Source organism: Amblyomma maculatum, chromosome 1, assembly GCF_055883805.1.
Source record: "Amblyomma maculatum isolate TAMU_Amacu chromosome 1, ASM5588380v1, whole genome shotgun sequence".
Taxonomy (NCBI): Eukaryota; Metazoa; Arthropoda; class Arachnida; order Ixodida; family Ixodidae; genus Amblyomma; species Amblyomma maculatum.
In genome coordinates this window covers 99,424,372-99,447,089 of record NC_139344.1, presented here as the reverse complement: position 1 = coordinate 99,447,089, position 22,718 = coordinate 99,424,372, and the positions used below count along the sequence as shown (strand labels likewise).

General features: G+C 46.3%; 1 protein-coding gene and 1 long non-coding RNA gene across 2 annotated transcripts in view; one reads left to right on the top strand and one right to left on the bottom strand.

Annotated features, from left to right (window-relative positions):
- Positions 1-5,826, top strand: part of LOC146203292 (lysosomal aspartic protease-like) — a 32,374-nt gene extending 26,548 nt beyond the window's left edge. Inside the window, exons 6-8 of the mRNA XM_084587521.1 lie at positions 2,140-2,284; positions 4,902-5,000; positions 5,671-5,826. Coding sequence (XP_084443647.1) covers positions 2,140-2,284; positions 4,902-5,000; positions 5,671-5,826 — 400 coding nt within the window. The remainder of the gene's footprint in view (positions 1-2,139; positions 2,285-4,901; positions 5,001-5,670) is intronic.
- LOC146203291 (uncharacterized) overlaps positions 1-22,718 on the bottom strand; it is a 431,396-nt gene that overhangs the window by 145,616 nt on the left and 263,062 nt on the right. The gene's annotated exons all lie outside the window — the stretch shown is intronic.

Genomic DNA, 22,718 nt, shown 5'->3' with positions numbered 1-22,718 from the left:
GAGGTAGTGCTCTGTGATTGGTCGAGACCTGCATGGCGTCATATCGTCTCGACCAAACAGAGCCGCCGAAAAAGCGTGACACTTGCTGACGACAACGGAGGCTTGATATGAAAAGACCGCGGATTGAAAAAGCACTGTTACAGAGGTTATCACTGCAACACTCACAGCTTTCGCTCTATCACTAGGTTCAAGCCATGCTTAAACCCCAGCAATTTTGAAGCGATGGCTTCACTGAGCGCAACAGTTTGAAGATCACAGTATGCTTCCGATGACCTTTAATCACGTTTTGCGCGCGGTGTTCTCCGGTTGCCGAAGCGCCGGCTTGGCATCAGCGGATCACTATGCGTGCATCCCAAAGCCGAAACGCAGAGCTACGTTCACTTGACTAGCTAGCAGCGTCAGTGGCATCGGTTAGTCGTCGCTATCTCTTCGCCGCGCAACTTTCCAATGCTCCCATGCGCTGCTAATTGCTCTCTTGGCTCCTCCTCCAATGCCACCCCTGAGCGGCGGCAATCAGAGCGCCGGATCCGTGGCAGCGGATCTCGATATGTGCACCGAACGAGCCGAAACGCATAGCCGCCGCCATTCGCCACTGCTAACCGCCTGCCTATATAAATAGTTTATCCTTTACTTGCATAGACTTCGTCTTTGAGAACGAGGCATTGGTGCAGCAAGCCAAGCATATATCCATCTAGTTCTCCGAGCACAAAGCTTCCTTCATGAGAATCAAGAACTATTAGTGGAGTGTTTCTTGTAAAAGGAATATGTGTGAAACATAAAAAGGCGCCTGTAATTGTACATGCATGGCTTGCTCGAATTCTTTGTCCTATCGAAAAGCTGAAAAGAAACAGCTTATGAGGTACGTTCAAATTTCGCATTAGGAAGTAACTTAATCGTCGCCAATATTTTTTATAATGACCAATGTCCCAAAGCGACTCAGGCTATGAGTGACTGTCGATGAATGCGTAGTCTATATACGTATAGTCTATGTTTGGCCATTCTTCCAGCAGCTGGTCGAATGTCTCGCTGCTTGCTTTATTGTCCTTCGCATGATGAGTAAAGCTTATCGAAAGATTTTCAGCCGAAAAAAAAAAATTCAAGGAACAGACTTGACTGCTCCATGATGTCCACCTCATGGAGTTGGACCTCATGGAGTTGTCAAGCGTGTTCGCTTGAAGCGCAGAAGGGTGCTTCGACTCGTCGTTCTGCCAAACCACATATCTAAAGTCCATAGTTTTGTACGCCTATGAGAGCCTAACCTGTCCAACAGTTCTCTGACAGACCATTTTCGTCAGAATACTTTAAACTTGCAGAACGAGGGCAGCTCTATGAGAGAAAACTCATCCCCGTGTCGTAACGTTACCTCCCGCTGTATGGTTCAGCACGGGAAGCTGATAATAAAAGCGAGTTTCGAGGGACCTATATAACAAATGTTATCGTTCCCAGAAGAAAATAACTTGAACTAATCTAACAGAAGTACTTTTTTAATTGAATACCTATGTACACCAGGTGCACCTTTGCCTATATCATGTAGAAAGCACATTTCTTTTCGCCTATGCGTAGGTTTTAAGCTAGGCTCTCCTATTCCATGGCACATTACGTTTCACAGTTCTTGCAGACGCTGGAACTCGCCAAATGCTCTGATAATGTTGATAACAGATGAGGTTATTATTTTTTTTTTGGATGCCGATAATGATTTCTTTCTCAGCAATTTCCATTTCAGCAGCTTCGATGATACTATGTGCACTTCAATCCTAATTCGCCCGTTGCTTATGCAAATAGGCAGCAATACACGTAACCGCAAAATACAAATTAAAATTACGGGACGTTAATACCCACTTATAACGGGCAGAAAACGAACGCAATGGAAAACGCCTATTAATTACGAAATGACAGACGAATTAAAGCCAAGCACTTGCGCTCTCAACTCCACGATGAACACGAAGGAATTATAGCTTCACGATATAATCGGGAATAAATATTTTGTTCCCTGAATATCGTAAATTTATGTAAAAAAGAAATCTGTAAATACTCAAATATCATAACTTTCAGTTCACTGTTGTAAATTGTTATGCAATAAAACATGGTCGTGCGCAAGAAGAGCTTTACAGCGCTTGGTTGCCTTTCCTCTCTATATAGTATGCAAGTGAAGAAGGACAAGAACTTCTGCGCCGGAGGCTGTGACGCTATTGTGGACACCGGAAGCTCTTTCATTGAAGGCCCCAGGGATGAGATCGAGGCGCTGAACAGATACCTAAAGGCCACAGAACAGCCATCTGGGGACGTGAGCATGATTTTAAATGGAATATTTCAGTGCAAAAAGGAATGTACGCTGGACGAAATAGTCCAGAATTTGTCGAAAAATGGTTACGAACACCAGCAAGGTGTGCATTCAAACATCCGCTCAGTAAATTTGCTCGTGGTTGTAAGGAAATACCTGCTGCAGTCGTTGTCTTAGCGGCTTAAGAAACAGGGGCACTATATTTCACACAACACACAAGGGACACCCGCTAGACTTCAAGTAACTTTTACCGGACGCGTACACGACGTATACTCCAGGCCATGATAATACTGGGCACGCCTAGGCGATAAAATATTTTATCCCGTGTAATCCAACATTTACCAGGAAGTACCATACACATATGTAAGCACATGCTACTACTCATGCGCTCGAGCAGGAATGTGACAATCGTATCTTCTCTACAGAAGGAGTTTGAAAATTTCAAACACCAGAAGCATGCTTCGTAGTATTATGGCTGGCTGCACCTGTACATCGTATGCTCTGACCACACGCAGGTGTCTCGTCATTAGCAAGAGAGCACAGAAGGGCTGTTTTGTCATTGGCGATTCATTAGAATCGATAAAACGTTGTAAGGGTTGCGAATATTGCCTCCTGCGATGTGGCGCTACGTCTGCCATTCACGTCAGAGCGAAAAATTTGGTGGAGGTTTAAACATGGCTAGAACGTATAGTTATACGAGCGAAAACTCCATTAAGCATAGCTTTGCATGGTTTAAAGATGGTACGGTTTGACATTGATTAAACTTTATTACTTTTCGAATAATGTGATGGTGATGCGACATCAGTCCTGTTGCAGTTGAAATTTCCCTTCTCCTCCTTAGCACCGTTGTTGTCCTTTCCCTCAAAGTCCCCCGGCGTCCTTATGCTAGACGAGAAGAATTATGGCCTTGTTCTCAGTGAGCACACTCGACGGAGAGACCCGGACAACTTGCTACAGGAGTCATGCATTTTCTCTGCGAGCAAGCTCCGCCCACCAGTACGGCTCCCGGGCGTCGTGTTTGCGGTCATATTGAGGTAGACTCCGTGCGCATTCTGAGTACTTTTCATGCTTCTACAGACGATATCATGCTTTAAACAGTGACACATGAGCTATGTAGCTTGTCTCTAAGAAGCTGTAAAGCGTTTGAAGTTTACATCTTCGCTTTCTTACCTTGTAATTCACTACGCACGGACACGTTCAAAGACCCGAGCAGGAAATGTTTGCTCATGCTGTCGTGAACTTCGCCTGTCTCGTGGGTTTTTCAAAAAGCGCGTAGGCCTGAAAGCGTTTCAAGCGAAACGCTGTGTGCTGAACCATCCAGCACTTGTGAATATTCTTACAAACACTTTCGTCTGCAGACGATGGCGCGAGTTTGTAAGGTCATGGGGCCATAACGCTACTTCCTGTCAGAGCGGAAGCCGATACCTGTAAGCAAGTAGTCCGGGACTGGAAAATCATACATGGCCACGAAGTCTGTGAGGAGTAGTAGCTAGCGCGCTTGGCAGGGGCATGGAAGGAAGGTGGTTCGAGTCATTGCATGGGAAGGATTTACTCATATTTCTTATTTTCGTCTAAGCCCCACTTAGACATTGATGAAGCCTTCAAGGGGAAAGCGAATCGAAATTTGAAGTTACAGCCAGGGCAGTATATGTGTCGTGTTAAAAACTGAAGCATTTCAAATTCCCAAAGCGAGTGACGCGTGTTAGGACCCCTTAATTCCTCTGCGTTGGCAATGAAATAAATACTTTATCTGCTCAATCGCATGCCACGCAGGAGGGTGGAGGCTGCGGCTAGACCTGTTGCGAATAGCGAGGCACTTGGATGCGGTCAGTGAAAACTATACGTGTCACCTATGCATGCAGTAAACGTGGATAGAGCACCCAGGGTGTCCCTTGTGTGTTGTCTTAGAAGCAGTGTCCATGTTTTTAAACCCAAAGAAACTGATTCCAGCAAGCCGTTACCAACAAGCTCAACTTGACATTTTAATATAGCAAGTAGTATTTATTAACAAGCACTCGCAAGTTAACTGTGTAAGCGTTACGCGACTAAACGAAATTGTATTTGCTGATTCATTCGTACGTATCTCTGATATTTGACAGCATGATCATTCATTGGAACGCAGTTTGAAAGGACCAAACAATAACAGCTAACGTGGCGGCCACGCCAATGATACTTTAGTATCCTCATTTTAGTCCAGTGGAACTATTCGGAGCTGCAGCTTTCGCCCATTGCAATGTCTATCTATCCCAGACAAATATGCAGATTGGAGCAGAAGCAGTAACGGCCTTTAACGGGGCCGTACATACATTACAACAGAAGTAAATGCACAAAAAGTATTCTGGCGTAAACTGGGTCTAGATTTCAATAAAAAAATGACAAAACAAAAGTTGTTCTTATTCGTCACACGAAGCTGTCCTTATAGACATGTTCGCCACTTCCAGTTTTCTTGCGTGGGATACGTGCAGCCTATGGATTGTACGCTGCATAAAAAGTAGTGCTTTTTTGTGTGCGTGTCAGCTGTAACGATGTTGATGTTTGTGAAAAGCAAATAAGGGATTGTTTGAGAATCGAAGATTGAAAGTAACGGTTTGGATTTTTTTTTTACCTCTCTTAATTGCAGTTTAGGGTTAAATGCGCCAACATTCCGAGGTTTCCGATGATATCCTTCACTATTGGTGGAAAGCAATTCACCATGACTCCGGATCAGTACGTTATCAAGGTGAGATATTCAAAGTTTTCCTTCTCGTCCCTGTGATATGGTATTTTGGCGCCGGATTTGTCGTTCTTCACTTATTTATCTGACTTGCGCGAAATGTCATTGATATGCTTCGGTTGATTTCCCGCCACTTCCATTTTAACGAAGTTACGTCCCACGTGGGCGAAGCAGGCTTCCATGTAGACAAAAGAGGCAACTTCCTGCCACATATGTTTCAGCTCCTGAGAGCCTTTCGTGTGCTCAGGCCCACTATAGGTTGTGTTATACTAGCAGCGGTCACAGTTAAGAATTACATGTGGAAATTTTCTGACACCGATGAATTATACCAGATATAAGTTTAAACAGAGACATAACGGTGCCTGACCAAAGATGGACGAGTAATCAATTTATTCTTGTAATATATCCCTATCCAAAATTTAAGTTTCACGAATGCCACCTCTAAATCATATTGTGCGGCTCTAATCGCATAAGTAAATCAGACGAATTATTTCGCATCTTTAAACAACTATAGCTAATAAGTCGAAGATAGTATAGAGAAGAAGATACGCACAGAGCGTATGGAAGTGCAAGTACTAATAGAAATAACTCGACGCATTGCCGTGCAGTAATGTCTAAACGCTGCGCAGTGTCCTGGTGACACATTAAATGATTTTGGTGTTTCCTTTTTACTTAGATACAAGGTTCGACAAAGCTGAGGTGCTTCAGCGCTTTTGCCGTCTCTGACACGCCCACTAAGAAGACCTGGATCCTTGGTCAGGCGTTCATCGGCAGCTTCTACTCCATTTTCGACCGAGGCAATGACCGCCTGGGGTTCGCTATCGCTGTCTAAGGGTCTCTATATCTTTCCCTAAACGGCTGACCACCACCACTGTGGCTTAAGAAATAGGCTTAGAGTACACGTCTGGTAGCGCCAACTGAGATTCGTCGTAATTAAAAGAATGCACTGATCGATCACGGCTGTGCAAAAGATGTGCTTTTGCGCATCTCAGAAATATATTTTCGTGTCCACGCATATTGACAATCTTAATTTCCTTAAAAATAACTGCAGATGGTGTAGGTGCTGGGAATATGTAAAGTATGTTGTGCTTTTCTCGTCTGCTTCGACAAGAGAGGTGGAGGAAAAAAACGGGGGGGGGGGGGGGGGGGGGGAGTCCTGCATTCTGTTGCTAGAACATACATTAAAAGTTGGCCAACTGCAAAGTTAAAGACGCTAAATTCTAATGAGAGTGCGTGTATTATTCTTCACGTTGAGGGCTCAGTATCCAATGCCGCCCGCAATCTGTACAAAGCCCGAGAAATGAGTAAAAAGGTATCAATATGTATTACAGCGGAAGACTCTCCGTGCTTCAACTCCTGAGTTCGCCAAGTGTCGGCGAACGACCTTCAAGGCTCGCAGACTAGGACTTATCGTTTTTATGGAGATTTAGCTAGTCCGCGTGTATTACTTTCCCACTAAAGACAAAAGCAAACACAGACCAACAATATTGAAGCCGAAACGAGCTGAACAGGCCAAGTTCGAACCCTGGTACTTGGTTTCAGTAGCCGAGTGTCTTAAGCCCTCAGTCGTCGCTTCTTTTTTTTTTTTCTTTTTCAGTATGGTATTTAATGATATTTATTACACACGTTTAAATGTAGGAAAGAGCTATATATATTATATTTCCAGAGTAATCAGCCTGTAGACGAACCAGTTGAATTGAAATATACAACACAACATCACAGAACTAAAACATGTCTTAACCATCTCCACTAAAACGGTGACAAGGAAAGATAACACATCAATAATGGGAGCCAAGTGGGTTGATAGTCACTGTCTTCGTAAATGTCTCTAAGCTGGTGCACCATCTGGGCGAAAAGAATACTGGGGGAAACGGCCGGGAGAGTCAGCATTCCGGTCTAACATGCTCGTTTTCCACAGGCTGTGTAGTCCAAGGAGGAAATTAAATCTGTCAGAGGGTTCATGGTCATGTTGGTAGGCCATTAGGTAATGCACACTGTCAGAATTCAAAACAAAGTCTTTCTTTAGTTCTTTTTCGAACATCCCAAAATAATATCGCGTTTTTGTAGACAACGAAGCAGCGTTTGATGGTTTCAGATGTATCACATAGCCGACAATTAACAGAAGAAACCAAAAGATTTTTTTTTGTGAAGCCACATTTTAACAGATGGAACTTCGGCATAAAGTTTAAAGGCAAACGTTTTATTACGAGGCGAAATCGGCAGTTTACGTACTCTTCGCAACACAACATGCCCCATACGATTAGAGTAGAGTGAACTATATAATGCTTTGTATAAATTTTGACGTGAGACAGAGAATAAGTACACATGAGAAAAGTGAACTGCTAGAAAACGCACTGAATCGTAAACTTATTTCATAGAACCAAATAATAAGAGCCGATCGGTAAAATTGGAAGAAACCAATAGGTCAAGGAAGAAGGTTCACAAAGCTACTTTGCATGGATGTTCTGATAATTGGATGGGAGCTAGCTATTACGGAAAAAGAAGAAACGAGCAACTAACTGTCTGACATAGAGATGCGTCAAACCTAGTCCGCCAACAGAAACAGGCCTGAATAAGTTATCGCGCCGCACAGGCTCAAAACTGGAGGACCATATGAACGTCGCAAGCGTTCAGTGAAGGCTTCGGATGTAGTGCCTCGCGCAATAAAGTACCTGCAAGACACATTAAGTTTTTGTTGCCAAAACATGTTACATGCTCGCGGTCGACCAAAAATTAATAGGCAGTGCGGGACAAAAGTTTGAGCATAGCTTTGAAAGGCCGGGACCTGCTCTCTCCAACAACGCCAACTAGACTTGAATGCACCACTCTGTTCCCTTTATTGCCTGCTTAGACAACACCACATTAATACAGATCACTATGGACATTGTATCAGCGCCTGCAACAAGTACAGAATAATATTATATTTTCCTCAGGTGTGCCGCTTATCTAATGCGGCGGGTGCTTTCGCTCATTATAACCAAGGTTGAGTAAGGTTTATACCTCCGCCATTTTTTCCGACAACCTTTGAGGATAATTCAAAACTCTTTACGTAACTGTCGTCCGTTTACTAACCTTGATAGGTAAAAAAAAAAGTGTTATCTTCGTTTTACATCTTTTGTATATCTCCGTAAATTCCGAATATTTTCACTAGGTAAAAAGTGACCAGTGAGTACTGAAATAAATGTTTTTTTTTTCGGCAAGTTTATAATCCATCAGTACACAGGGAATTAAAAAAAGAAAGTAAAGCAGGTTGTCTGCGTGTCATCATTTTCAGAAATTATTCCGAAGAAACAATAAAGCTCCTTGAAAGAAAATAAAAGGAAGTTCGGCCTAAGCAAAACCACTCTTTCCAACTTCAACAAATAACATGTACCAGGTTTGTTAACCCGCAAGCTGGTTCCAGTCAGTGCAGCGCGACATAACTGTAGTATGATGCGCGGTTAACGGGCATAAGAGGCAACTGTACATACATAAGTACGTAAGTAGCATCGCTATTACAAGGCAAAAAACGGCTCGGACAGCCGACCGCAGCACGTATCACTGGTGACCGATGCTCCCGAAGACTTGAACGGTTACCCAAGACCGCACAGAAGCTGCCAACTGCAAGCAAATCTGCTGCCTTCAGTATTTGTTGAGCATGACTCGCTCAAGCGACTTTTATGTTTTTCGTAACAGGATTTAATGAATGAATGAATGAATGAATGAATGAATGAATGAATGAATGAATGAACGAATGAATGAATGAATGAATGAATGAATGAATGAATGAATCTTTATTGTAAAGGAAAGGATGGCTGTAGACAGCTGGCCGGGAATTAAGAGGGGTGGAGTTGTATATGCAGGAGCAATTTTAGGGTGTTTCCACATCTTTTTGAAGCGAACGTGGTGAGTAGTAGACCTGGTTTATGTTACTAGAAGAAGCGAGGCCGCTCTCACTACCATACTCCGCTATGGCACGCTTTGTTGCGGTGCTAGAGCAGGGAAGACATCCTTCTCAGGACTGTTTTACAGCTGCGCTCTAGCCGTTTTTCAACAGGCTGTCTAGAGCGAGCAGAACGAATAACTGCTTCCAAACTGACCTTTTGTCTTTTTGAAAATTGGCATGTTCGGGAAAATACCGCACTCGACGAGATGATAAATTCCGCAGGGTGCCGCATTTGGCAATTCGTCAAACTTCGTCAAAGCATATTTCGGCAATTTAAACACGATTAGCTGCTGCTGTAAAGCGGGTCTGCTTTTATAACAGTAGTCAAGGCAGGTTCTGTTTCATATCAATAGAAGCACCTACCACGAGAAAGTACGCATGTACAGTGCCGCTGTCAGCGTCATGGCCAAGGATGTCCCAAGGGTTCATCCCCTTGAAGGCACCAGGGGAGGGGTTTTACGTATACGTTGTAACTACGGCCGAAGACCAAGTGGATGTGTGCACATCTCCGTTTGCGAAATTTCAGCTATGAAAAGTTTTCCTTTCCATGGTGGCCAGTTTCTGAACTATTACTGACCGCTTGCGCTGTATTTTTGGGTCTGTGTAGGAAGATGTCTGCGCCGAGTGCAAAAATTGAAGGTAAATTATGTTTATATTAGCTTTTGTTTTTAAATCTACAGTGCTGACTATGTGTCTTCGGCTCGCTAAATGGGTAAGTCAACACGCTCCTGGTATGCTGCCTTACCAGGTTCACTGGTGAAATCGCTTGAAGGATGCATTTGCTTAACGCCCCGCCTGACGTCAAAGTGACTTTATGAATGCGCGAGGAGAAGCACTTGTTGGAAAATAAATCTGATTTGATTTGATTTGATTTGATTTCGGCGGAATATTGCATGCTTTGTGACTGTAACTAATTCGTTTACTTAACCTAGTACGCTAGGTGCCTCAAACTCCTATACTCCATCTCACAAGCTGTTTGCCGCACTGTGAAACACTAAGGTTGCAGGACTACACAGCAACTAAAGACCATCAAATACTTTGTCAGCGTTGAAACATTTTCAAACAATTATTGCAGTAATTGGAAATATAGTTTGGCTTCTTTGGGGGTAGGGGGATTACAGCGAGTGTTTAACTTTCTGGTTAAACTAGAATAGAAATTTCGAACGAACGCTGGACTATGGACGCCTGTCGCGAAGTGGTCCGCCGCCATTCAAATAACATGACGCCAGCACAATCGACTTATGTCTCGTGCGTGTAGGATCTGCGGCTGATTCTTTTTCCTTCCCAGCGAAGAAACCACTAGTGGCGGGATACGTGTGCGGCGGAACATAAATATACTTTGAAGTCATTACGGGAAATGTATTGGCAGAATGTGAAAGCATTAGCCAGGCCGCGACGCTGTTGATTCCGAATAGACGACTTTCTGCATCGACTTACCCACTGCGTTAAAATCAGATCGCCACTCTTCGACATTTAATGCTATCCGACGATTTGCAATGGTTGGGTACGTATTAGAAGCAGCCTTATAATTGTCTGGCTGTGTGACGTCATCAAACCATTGATGTCATCGGTAGGAACGTCACATACCTTATGACGCCATCGACTTATAACCCATGACGTCACATGACTCATGAATTCCTAAGACTATATGTCAATGACTCAGTGACGTCATCAAACCACTGACGTCAACCTCTACTTGAGAGCAGCTTTTTGACATTAAAATTTTTTTTTTTTTTTACTGCCGCTGTTGCTTCCTTCAGCGCCTTACGGCGTCTTGACACTAGACAGCTAGACAAAGAGAATGAATAAAACGCTCTCACGAGCCCGGCGTTAAGTAGCAATTACCGCGCTCTGTGAGGAATCAGAAAAATGGTGTTTCGACTCGTGGCGGTACCACGATTTTTTCTCTCTTAAGTATCAGTTTGAGGGATGCATCTTGCGAACAGATTTTGCGGACACATTCTGCGACGTGCGTACACCGTATAGGCTAGTAAGGCTTCTTCCTTAATAAAGAAGCGCACCCTTCTCTAATTGGCTCAGATCACCGTAGGCTGCACAGTGGTGCAAACCAATTGTGGGACGATTTATGGCGCCTTTATCAATCAAGGATAATTGTCACTGCATTCACATCTCTGCAGCATAGTACAATTTGAGGTCATTTGCGAATGACGACAGTGCTGATGGGAAACATAGGCAACCTGCAGTGGCCAGGCGGCGCTAGTGGAGCGCAGCGTTCAGCGCCGCCAACTGCGGCGCCGAGTAATCTGAGTAGGTCGGTGCGGTCGGGTTGCGTTCGCGTAGTACGGTTAGAAGCAGCTCGTCTCTCATTTTCTGCGGTTTTGAGGCAATCGAATGTCTTCAGAGCTACTTCCGAAAACCAATACTGACGAAAGGACACCGCCTGTTCGAGTATGCTCATGCTTAAAACGTGAACGGTGTCGACGTCACCGCGAAGTGCGCGCCGCTTGCGACGGAACACCCGCGCGCACAGCTTTGAATTTCTCGTGAGTAGACGGAATTTTTTATTAACGAAATTTATTCTCTCAGGGCATTAGTCGGATATGTGATGATGAATTAAGAAATAATTAAATGAATGAAAAATGTGTTAAACGTAGCTTTTCATTTACCTATTGCGTTCACACCGCATACCCAAACATTGAAAGTGCAGAGAGAACCTGAGAAGAGATTGATCGCCGTTTCTTCTTTTTTTGTTCTTGCTGTTTGATTACAGCAGCCTAATAACTTCCTCGCAGTTTTGCTTTAAAGTTTAATACCATGACGAACACAATTGTTCGTGGTGCACCTTTCGACAGTGCCGCGGAAGTTACAGGAGGCATGGTGCAGTACCCGCTACGGATGTCGTGGCGATTGCAAGCACTGTGCGGTTGTAGCGTGCGTCACCAACGAAAACTGTGCGTGCCGGGGGCGGGGAGTAGGGGGCCTCCTACACCATTGGAAAAATAAAGCCCTTAACAACAACAATAACTGGCATGCATTTTGTATCTCCGTACCTCAAGCTTGGGGAAAGCCGGCGGGAAATGCTGGCACTCAACGGCAAAGCTTTCGTAAAGGAGGTCGTTAAGAGTTAGAATTTTTTACTGTTGCTACTAATGATGAAATAGTCTATCGTCTGGGACAAGAGACTCTTGAGTAGCTTGAGCAGTCGGTGAAAGAAATATTTGGCGCGGAACGATAGAACAAAGTTCCATTCTCAGCGTACACAGTATCACGGGCCTCTACACTCCGCCACTTCGACTTTTTCAGCACCTTAAGAACTAATTTACAGATAAATATGCTTATTGAAATCTGTAATTGGAAGTTTTTAAGATATTTTGGCTTTGTGGTTCCGAATAGACACCGCATTAGAAATCCGGTTCACAGATCCACGAAATTTTTTTTTTTATTTCGCCTCCGTTGAAATGAGGCTGGAATACGATGCTGCGGCTGCACGGCTTTGTTGCTTTTCTGAACGTATGCCACTCGATCTTGCACAGCATATACCAGTACACGTCAAATTTTACAGCGCGTACTGAGTAGTGTGCCTGTTGTGCTCATCAACGCGACATACTACACCGTCGGCTTCTGGACTGGCGCCTGCTCGTCGCGAGCGCAGCTGCGGGGCGTGCACTTGAGGGCCGGAGCGCGGTGCGTGACTTTTCGTTCATTTCCCGTGACCCTGGATCGCGGATCGCCTGGCTGGCGCGGATTTCAAGTCGCCGACGCAACCCCGCCCGCAAGACGACTCCGGATGTCCCGCGTCGGCAAGGCCAGCAGCACTATTCGAACCGCAGATCATCCACGGTGCGTGGAGGTGTGTGTTTGTGTGTGTGCGCGCGCTGGGCTCTTGTGTAAAGGAGCCGCGGAGGCCAGGAAGCTGATTCCCACGGGACTCGGGCTGTCCGGCAAGGACGTACGTGACCACGGCAGCGGATTTGAACTCTGGAATGTGCACGCGTGATGTTGTGCGTACAGGATGACGGGAGAAAGGAGGAACTGTGCTGGAGCCTATTGGCCCCGCCCAGAGAGTTTACTGCGTCCCTATTGGCGCAATGATAGGGGCTGTGTTTAGGGAGTCTATTTAACGAGCTGTCAAAGGCAATTTCAAAAAAGAGGAGAGACCAGTACAATAAAGATGTTGTAAACCTGGTTCGTCTACGGGTAGTACTCCAAGGTGCCCAGCAGGTGCAACTCAACAGACCGCCGGTCAGCGCAACCGAGCACGGCGGGTGAGAGGAGAACCGTTTCGAACGCCAGCAGCTGAAGAGACCGTCGCTCTCTGGACGAGCACGGCGGGTGACAGCGTGGAGAGCGGCTTCGAAACTTAACTGGCGCAGTCGACAGGATCTGCTGTGGCTGAACTGGAGTCTACGGGAACGACGACGGCGACACTACGAGCCTCGTCAACGACGACGCCTGACCGTGACAACCGCTTGGAAAGCCAATTCGTGAAGACGCTCCCAGCTTCTTGAATCCGGCGCAAGGGGACCCACCCCAAGGGACACCAGCGGCAGTCAGGCGAGTACCCCTTTGACATCTGCGGGCGCATGCTATGTCAAAGCCCTGGGTTTTGAGGAGCGATTGCGCTAAGGAAGGAGGAAAAATGGCAGAGGGGGATCAGAGTGAAGAGTTGGCAGCCGCCGGCAAGGCAGGCGAAGATGAGGTAGACTCCACACTGGAGGCTACGTCAGAGCAGTTGGCACTACTGCAATTGCAACTAAAAATTGTAGAGGCCCAGAAAGAGAATCAAAAATTGATTCTAGAAACAGAGCGATTGCGCTATGGACAGAGCGTGGAGCTTAGCGATAGCGGCAGCACCGTCGCGGCGAATGCTGGAACAGATGAAGATAGAAGGCTAAAATACGCGAGCCTATTGAAAGGCGTCCTGGCACCAATGCCGAATCAAGAGCAATTAGTGCCTGGATGGTTTGAGGAGGTGGAGGCGACTTTATGCTCGTACGACGTCCCGACCGAGTGGTGGGCCGGACTGGTTTTACCGAGGTTGAGCGAAAGGGCGCGAGGGCTCCTCGTACGGTTATCAGCAGACGAGAGGAAAAACTTCGCGTCTTTGAAAGACAAAATTCTTCGCGGACTGCGACTGTCAGCCGCAGAATACAAGAGATTATTCTCGTCAAGCAGCAAAGAGGCAGGAGAAACCTGGGAACAGTTCTCCGTACGACTAGAGAATTATCTCGACTACTACCTAGACAGCTGTAAAGTGCGCACCATTGAGGAGTTCAAACAGCTGGCGGTGACAGACCGAATGAAGGAATGCTTAAGCGCCGATGCAAGAGCACACGTTGCCTTGAGTGAGAAAGGAGGCTTTCTCAAACCTAGTGACCTCGTAGAGCTCGCAGAGAACTTCGAAGAGAGTCGGAGGTGTAGGTCAGCGGTAGGACTAGCTGCGTCCGCAATGGCAAACCACCATGCCGAGAAGCGAACCGCTACGTCATCTCAATTGGGAGGCAGTACGGCTGAGAGGCGTCCCGGGCGACAGTGCTATAAATGTCACGAGAGAGGCCACTTTGCAAGAGAATGCCCGAGAAAAGAAACTGTCTCAACAAAAAATGGAAGTAGCAGTCGCAGAGGCGAAAGACAGGTTGTTGCTCGAGTGGAAATTCCAGTTAGCGAGGAGATGGCGACAGGGAGTGACAGGCGACAGAACGAGGCAGGCGACAAACGTATTGTCACAATAGAGAGCACGGGTCAGCAGCTCAGAGCTTTGGTTGATTCGGGTGCCGATGTAACTGTCCTTCGTAAGTCACTTTGCCGCGAGTATGAAGGCGGGGGGTATTGAACCTGACGCCAGCCGCGTCGCGTTGTTCGCTTGTGTGTTGTGTGTGGCTGCATTATAAAGACTTATGCAGCACACTTGGTGGGGAGGTGTTGTGCTCATCAACGCGACATACTACACCGTCGGCTTCTGGACTGGCGCCTGCTCGTCGCGAGCGCAGCTGCGGGGCGTGCACTTGAGGGCCGGAGCGCGGTGCGTGACTTTTCGTTCATTTCCCGTGACCCTGGATCGCGGATCGCCTGGCTGGCGCGGATTTCAAGTCGCCGACGCAACCCCGCCCGCAAGACGACTCCGGATGTCCCGCGTCGGCAAGGCCAGCAGCACTATTCGAACCGCAGATCATCCACGGTGCGTGGAGGTGTGTGTTTGTGTGTGTGCGCGCGCTGGGCTCTTGTGTAAAGGAGCCGCGGAGGCCAGGAAGCTGATTCCCACGGGACTCGGGCTGTCCGGCAAGGACGTACGTGACCACGGCAGCGGATTTGAACTCTGGAATGTGCACGCGTGATGTTGTGCGTACAGGATGACGGGAGAAAGGAGGAACTGTGCTGGAGCCTATTGGCCCCGCCCAGAGAGTTTACTGCGTCCCTATTGGCGCAATGATAGGGGCTGTGTTTAGGGAGTCTATTTAACGAGCTGTCAAAGGCAATTTCAAAAAAGAGGAGAGACCAGTACAATAAAGATGTTGTAAACCTGGTTCGTCTACGGGTAGTACTCCAAGGTGCCCAGCAGGTGCAACTCAACAGACCGCCGGTCAGCGCAACCGAGCACGGCGGGTGAGAGGAGAACCGTTTCGAACGCCAGCAGCTGAAGAGACCGTCGCTCTCTGGACGAGCACGGCGGGTGACAGCGTGGAGAGCGGCTTCGAAACTTAACTGTGCCCCAACCAGCGTGCGACTCCCCGAGTCAGAAGTTTATACCGTTTCCTCCGCTCACGGGTTATCGTCTTATTTTAGCTTCTTGGCGTCTGTACGCCAATGGACCCATAACAAAACGAATTTCAGTTACATTACTCTCTCGCAGCCAATATCTCCTTCTCTCATCATTCTCCCCAGGTTCTCCCAGCAAGCGGTACGCTTAGGTCTCCTTCGTGATTGTGGCAGTCTTTCTCGCCGCCCTTGCGCTTATATTTATTCTTGTTCACATCCGTAGTAGTCGAAGCATCGCAAGAGACCACTGAAGTCACTAAATGAGTAAATCACACTTACTGGGATAACAAAACGCGAACGCAGAAGGACACAGCGGCCGCAACATATACGGCGTCAGCTTCTGCGCCGCCTCAGTATTAGCTCCCGTCGGCCGCCAGGTGGCGCCACATGTCTCGGCAAACTCCATTGCAGGTTGCCTATTGTAAAGTTGCGTAACCACTTTTACAGTTCACACTAAAAAACATCGAAAATAGCAAAAGAGAAAAAGATATCGATACAAGTGGCTGAGAAATGAAGCAAGATGATGTCGATGCTTACAAGGTGAAAATGGACGCAAAAGCTCGATGGGTGATGCAGCTAACGTGTTCATCACGTTCTATGTCCTTTATGTCGGCAGCTGGAAGGGAATATGGTTTTAATAAAAATCGCCTTAAGGGAGAAAGAAAAAGGCGCAGTAATTGCCGTTCTTTGTATAACAATGAAATGTACGTATGCACTGCACTCCTACCGATAAGAAGCGGTGAATACCTACTACATGGCGTCAGTGCCACGGTGCTAAACGGGGTCATGCTCAAACGCATGGAGCGATCGAAGATTAGAGGCCAATACGGTGGAAAATCAGTTCAGTGCCATCATTCAACTTACCTTACAAAACAACTGCTAAAAGCAAGTGTCACGAAATCGGCGCACAAAGTTTATTAAGCCGACACGGCGCGAGGCCCGTGCGGCGCTGCATGGAGAGAAAAGCCTCCTTCCCCGCGCGAGAGAGCGCGTAGCTTTGTACGCGTTGCCGTCACCCTCTTTCCCATTGCCCGGAAAGGACGGTGGTTCATCGGCCTGGAATGTGCCAGACCTTTCGAGAACTTTCTATGGGACCTAACCAATGACGACGCGCGGCTCGACGGGAGGAGAAGGGAGCGATCTAACCAGCGAAGCTACGTGTGTGTGCGCGCTAGCTTTGGCGCGTGTTAACAGACAGACGCGGTGCGCCCTATTTAAAGAGGCCGCGCCGCTTGTGTAGTCAGTCAGTCAGTGAGTCAGTGGTTGCAGCGTGTTCGCCAGTGCTTCGACTGAACTCCCGGGGATCACCTGCTGCTGGCAAGCCCACGGACCTGCGAGGGAGCGGCGCTCGTCTTGTATGGCGGCCACATCGTGACTCTCGAGGCGTCGGACTGCAACAGTGCCTGGTGAACAATTTGGTGTTTGTTTATGTGTTTCTCTCGTGTTTGATCTGTGTTGTAAAGCCTCTGTGTTATTGAATACCTCTCTAGTTGTAAGCTTAGCGATTGTTTTTCTGTAAACCTCTCGTCTGTGCATTTGAAGTGTTCTTGTGTATTCCTTTGTATCGTCTCTTGCTGTGCATAAACTGTTTCGTTTGTTACTTCTGACTCCGAACCTTACTCTGGCTTGAACCGGCGACCGCTGGGCACCAAACGGCCACCGCCTTCTGTCACTACACGGTAGTTGAATTCCGGCTAAGCTTGCCACGCAGGTCGCGGGCATCTCCTTTGCGACCGGAACAGCTACCCCCCCTCACTCAAAGGGTGTCTAGGAGTGTGCGCACCGTTAAAGGCGCATCGTTAATAATACCCCCCAATTATCAACGGGTGACAGCAAGGTATTCGTGTTCTTTTAATTTGCTACGCAAAGCGGAGGAAAAATAGGCTTAACTTTTGCTGCCAGAGTAAGTTCCTAAATGCTCCTTTGTTAGCACCACGCCGAAGCAACGCGCTCGCTTATTTATGACCACCGCTTCCCACTGTCGCATACTTCAAATGACTTGTGCAGCTGACACTTCCATGACATGAACGTCTTCCCAGTGCCTCCAAGCATGCGTCATTTTTTGGTCGGCACCGCTTCATTGCACGGTATTTCATCATTTGCTTGTCGCCGTATCTCGTGAGTGCTGTACGAGGATATACGACCGGCTACGGGCGAGATGTGCTGCAAAAATGGCGCCAGCTGAGCCTATGACTTTGGTGGTTGGCATACCTGTGGAATAATCTCAGTTTTAAACCAATAAACGCACTAACGTTCACACAATGTGCCCCCTCCCCCCACCCCCCCCCCCATAGGAAGCGTACTCTTAATAAACTTCTTGCTACTTATATTTTCTCACTTCTTAGCCCTCCTCGTTCATCTCTTCGCTTCGATCTCATGGGTCTCGTGCAGTAGAACTGAAACAAAAACGGTTGTCACACGGTAGAAAATCATTTCCATTTTTTATTCGTCCAATAGCTAGTTCGCTATAGTCTCCATAGCTTGTGCGCCCATTACTTTCAGGATAACCACGTTCCACGAGGAGCTCATATTCGATGCAATAAAAAGCTGCGCTAATAAGACACGGACGAATGAAAGGCAGGACGCACACAAACGTCCTGCCTTTCCTTCGTCCGTGTCTTATTAGCGCAGCTTTTTATTGCATTGAACTATGAACCAACTAGCCCGACAAATTTTACTCAAGCATCTTTCTAGTACTACGGGCGCTTTTTTGTGTAACCAAGCAAGGCAAAATGCAGCGATCTCTTCTGCGTTTGTGTGCGTCCTGCCTTTCCTTCGTCCGTGTCTTATTAGCGCAGCTTTTTATTGCATTGAACTATGAACCAACTAGCCTGACAAATTTTACTCTATATTCGAATTTACCTCCACTCGGTAGCAGCTATGAACGTTGATTGCAACGTTACTAGAACAAACTCAGTTTCTCAGCTCCCCATACCGCCGAGCGGAGGAGTGTGTCCCAAGTGGTGGTCGCGAGAACTAGCGGCGCTGCAGTCAACTCTTGCTCCTTGCCGGGCGCGTCGTCTGCTACGCGCGGCGCGGAGGCGTAGAGCGGCCAACACGCACGTTGCTTTCAAGTGCTGCGGTTGCACTGTACATGGCTACAGTATAATTATAACTACATTACGACAGCTTTGGCTTCGAAGCCACGCATTACCTTGGAGAACCCGTTTATGTTATGCGAAATTCACTTGTTAATGCTGTGAAACAGGTGTGACACCGTCGGCTTGCTCACAAGCACTGATTCTTGCTTTACTCCCTGGCCTATGTTTTGTAGCGTGTTCTTTCAGTGCATAGATATGGTCATGCAAACATATTAGCCAAATTTTCAGTGCATAAGAGCGCTCTAAGCTTAGAAGGTAACGCGGTGGGTGTCACATTTACTACTGCGCTGCGCAGATTGCCTCCATTATATGCAAAAACCTGCAAGCCTGGGCAGCCTATTCATGCAGTGCATGAAGTCTGGCTACTCGCGTCAAACGATATAGTGAACACAGATTACGAATAAACGGCCTCCGTCGTCACTTCATCAGAAGCGCTTTTCTTAGTCTCTTACTTTTGAGGTGTGGCATGGAACATAGCTCCGGATCAGCACTCATATATATCTCTATATATATATATATATATATATATATATATATATATATATATATATATATATATATATATATATATATATATATATATATATATATATATATATATATTCTTTGTCGTCTTAAACAACGTCAGACGTGAAGAGTTATTTAATCAGTTTACTGAAAGAGGAATCCATGATAATGGGTGTGCGCACTGCGAAAGGAAATGACTGAACAGGCGTATGAGTCTATCCGAAAACTTGCGAGTAATCAAGTCGCGCCCTTGAGAGATTCGCCCTTCCCTTTTACACACACACAAAAAGAGAGAGAGAAAAAAAGAAACACGACATAATTTTACTGCATTTAGAGGAAGTTATAGTAATTTCAAACTAGCACTGGACTGCAGTTTTAAAACACGATATTTTAGGTGTCTACAGCGCCGGAAAGGGCGTTAGAAGTTAACTGCACGAACCGTATTTCTCAAAAATAGCAGCGCAAAAAAAGACGCGGAAAAGGACGAGACACCCGTTCTTATAATCTCGTCCTTGTCCGCTTCTTTTTTGCGCTGCTTCTCTGAGAACTACCAACCCGCCCAACTTGCCACAACAACTGAGGTGTATTTATTAGCGCAAAAAAAAAGAAAAAAAAAAAAGAGCCGAAATGCAATATTGTGAACAACACTAATGTAGTATGCAAATGAAATGCAGGAAACGACCGAAGCTTGATTTCATCAACATAGACAAACATTCCAAGGTTACAAGCAATGCACAGGCGATCATTATACTTCTTTTGGGAAATGTTTGAGGAGGCAGCATAATCCTTTTTCTTTTGCATAGTGGCAGATGAGCGTCAGCGTTCCTAACTTCTCTGACCATCTTTTTTTTTTTTTTTTTGCATGTGATTTTGTATGCTTCAACAGCGAAGGCCATATTTGCAGCGAATGCACTTCAATGCGTGAATTCAGGAGCTCATATGCTTGGTTAGTAGCATATCTTGAGCTCATTTAGAAGCCTAAACGCTTTTGTGCTTGCCCGCCTAGCTTGTATTGATGCCGATCTAGATACTCGTCTGGGCTTTTTAGGTGCTTATCTTTTAACAACGAGAAACAGTTTTAAGAACAGTGAAGAATCGAGAAGCGACACTTCCCATCCCCCTTCGCTTAAGGGGGGATGAGAAGCATAAGAACGCTTAAGCTTCGTCTCAAGAGAGGACTCGACTTCATTCCGCCAATTTTAAGCATCTAAAGGCCGGCACGTAGTTGGCAAATCGTACGTATGTTTGGTTTGATTTTAGATGGAAGACGCAGCATCTTCTCGCCGCACACAATGCGTTTACAGTTGAACGGCATAGAATTGGAGGCACACATGACGGCGGCTTGAATACCTGTCAAAAATGAGACTGAAACTAGAAAAAAAGGTGCAAAATTGCATGGCACCACACTGAACGGTGCGCAATGAACGACTACGCCACAATTTAATTCGAAATGACGTGCGTATTCTTCGAATACGTTTATCTCCATTCTTGGTTACGACAATCGTGACGCCTTTTCGCCTGTCCGAGCTGCGTACGATATCACGTAATAAAGAGAAATTAAACTGAAGAGCAGACAACATTACTAGAACGTTGGTTCTGGCGAGCAAGTCGACAACGCTGTCACACTTGTTTCACGGCATTATATTTCGCAGCACACAAACGCGTTCTCTGAGGTAATGCATGGCTTCGAAGCCAAAGCTGTCGTAATGTAATTATAACTGCACTGTAGCCGTGTAGAGTGCAACGGCGGCACGTAACAGCTACATGTGTGCCTGCCGCTCCATGCTTCCGCGCCGCGTGTAGCAGGCAAGGCAAGGAGCAAGGGTCGACTTCAGCGCCGATAGTTCACGCGACCGCCACCGGGGACACTTCTCCGGGCGGAGCTGTGAAACTGAGTTTGTCCTAACCCCTCGAGACCGGCCATGCTTCTATTAACGTTGCGTTGATTGCTCTACCGCCATCTGTTGACAGCAAAAGCAACTTATCGGCGGTAGACAATGGGTAGTAGATGGCGCCACAAGGACTGAATATTGATATTCAGCATGGCGGGAAATTGAAAGCAGCATGTTGACCTCAATGTTGCTCACGGTGGCCTAATTTAAGCGAAAGCGAGAAATGTGACCCGGGAAACAGCATCCCCCCCCCCCCCCCCTTCTCTTCTCGTGTTTCCCTTGAAGACTTTTTTTACGAGGTTGGGCTGCACTGGAGCCGTGACTCCTTCATCGTTGCAGCTTACAGGGATGGCATACTCTTGTAGCAGGCTTATTAATTCGAAAACCGTACTTGCCTCACTAGTGGCGTGAGCAGGAAGCGTGGACAGAAAGTCAGAACAGAAAGGGGTAACAACTGACAGTGGTGACGTAGTTGTTCAGGTGCTCGGTTACTGAACTAGAGTACCCGGATTCGAACCCGACCATGGCAGCCGCGTTTCGATGGAGGCGAAACACAAAAGCGTCTGTGTGCTTTGAGATGTCCAATGCACGTAAAAAATCCGCGTGTGGTCGAAATTAACGTGGAACCCTCAGCTGCGGTACCTCTTTCTCTCTTTAAGGAGAAAGCCTTTAAGGGCTCATGCTGTAGTGGACAAAATGTGTCGCGCTTTTGCGGCGTTCTGATTGGCCGAGGCGGGATGACGTCAAGAGGTCTCGACCAATCACAGAGCGCCACCATAGTATGCGCGAATTCGTGCCTTATATGGCCATATGTCAATCAATGATAAATTACTCATTAATGAATTAATTAAGTAATTATCAATTGACGACTAGATAAGTAACCATTTAATCAACTAATCAATGATGAATTATTACATAAATAATAATTATTTAAGTACCTTCTTAATTCATTAATCAATTACTATCCAGTGCCAGTTGCGTAGCAGAATGCGGCACTCAGTGTTTCGCGTTTCACTTTTAAGTCGCTAGATACCCTCATAATTTCTTTCTTCCCCTCCCACCTTCCTCCCTTCCTTTACGGAGCCGTTCAGTTGTTCACCGAAAAGTGTGATAGATACGGCGCCTTTACTCTCCTATATAAACCAATGTACACTTTTTTATGTGTCAACAAAATAAATCGTGACTTGGTATCATAACCGTGACGCAACCGTTTTTTGTGCACCGTTCAGGGTGATTTTATACCGTTTCGCTTCCAACTTAGCATTGATCCGCCAGTCAAGTTTGAGGCTAGTTTGCGATATAGATTCGAACTGACGATACATGCACCCCCAATTATATGCCGTTAATTGTAATTTGTATTTGTGGATGTCCACCGAGAAGGGAGACATACTCGAGCCTTTACCTTCTCCAAAACCCAAAGTAACTAATGACGTGTAACACTGTCGAAATTTGTGCCAGCCTCTCAATGATAAGCCGCCAAGCAAAATTATGACAAACAGTGCTTTAGCACGTCTTTACTGATTTGAGTGGAGTTAAACCCCGGCTAATTTTTTTTATTATGCGCACTTGACATACCGCGCCT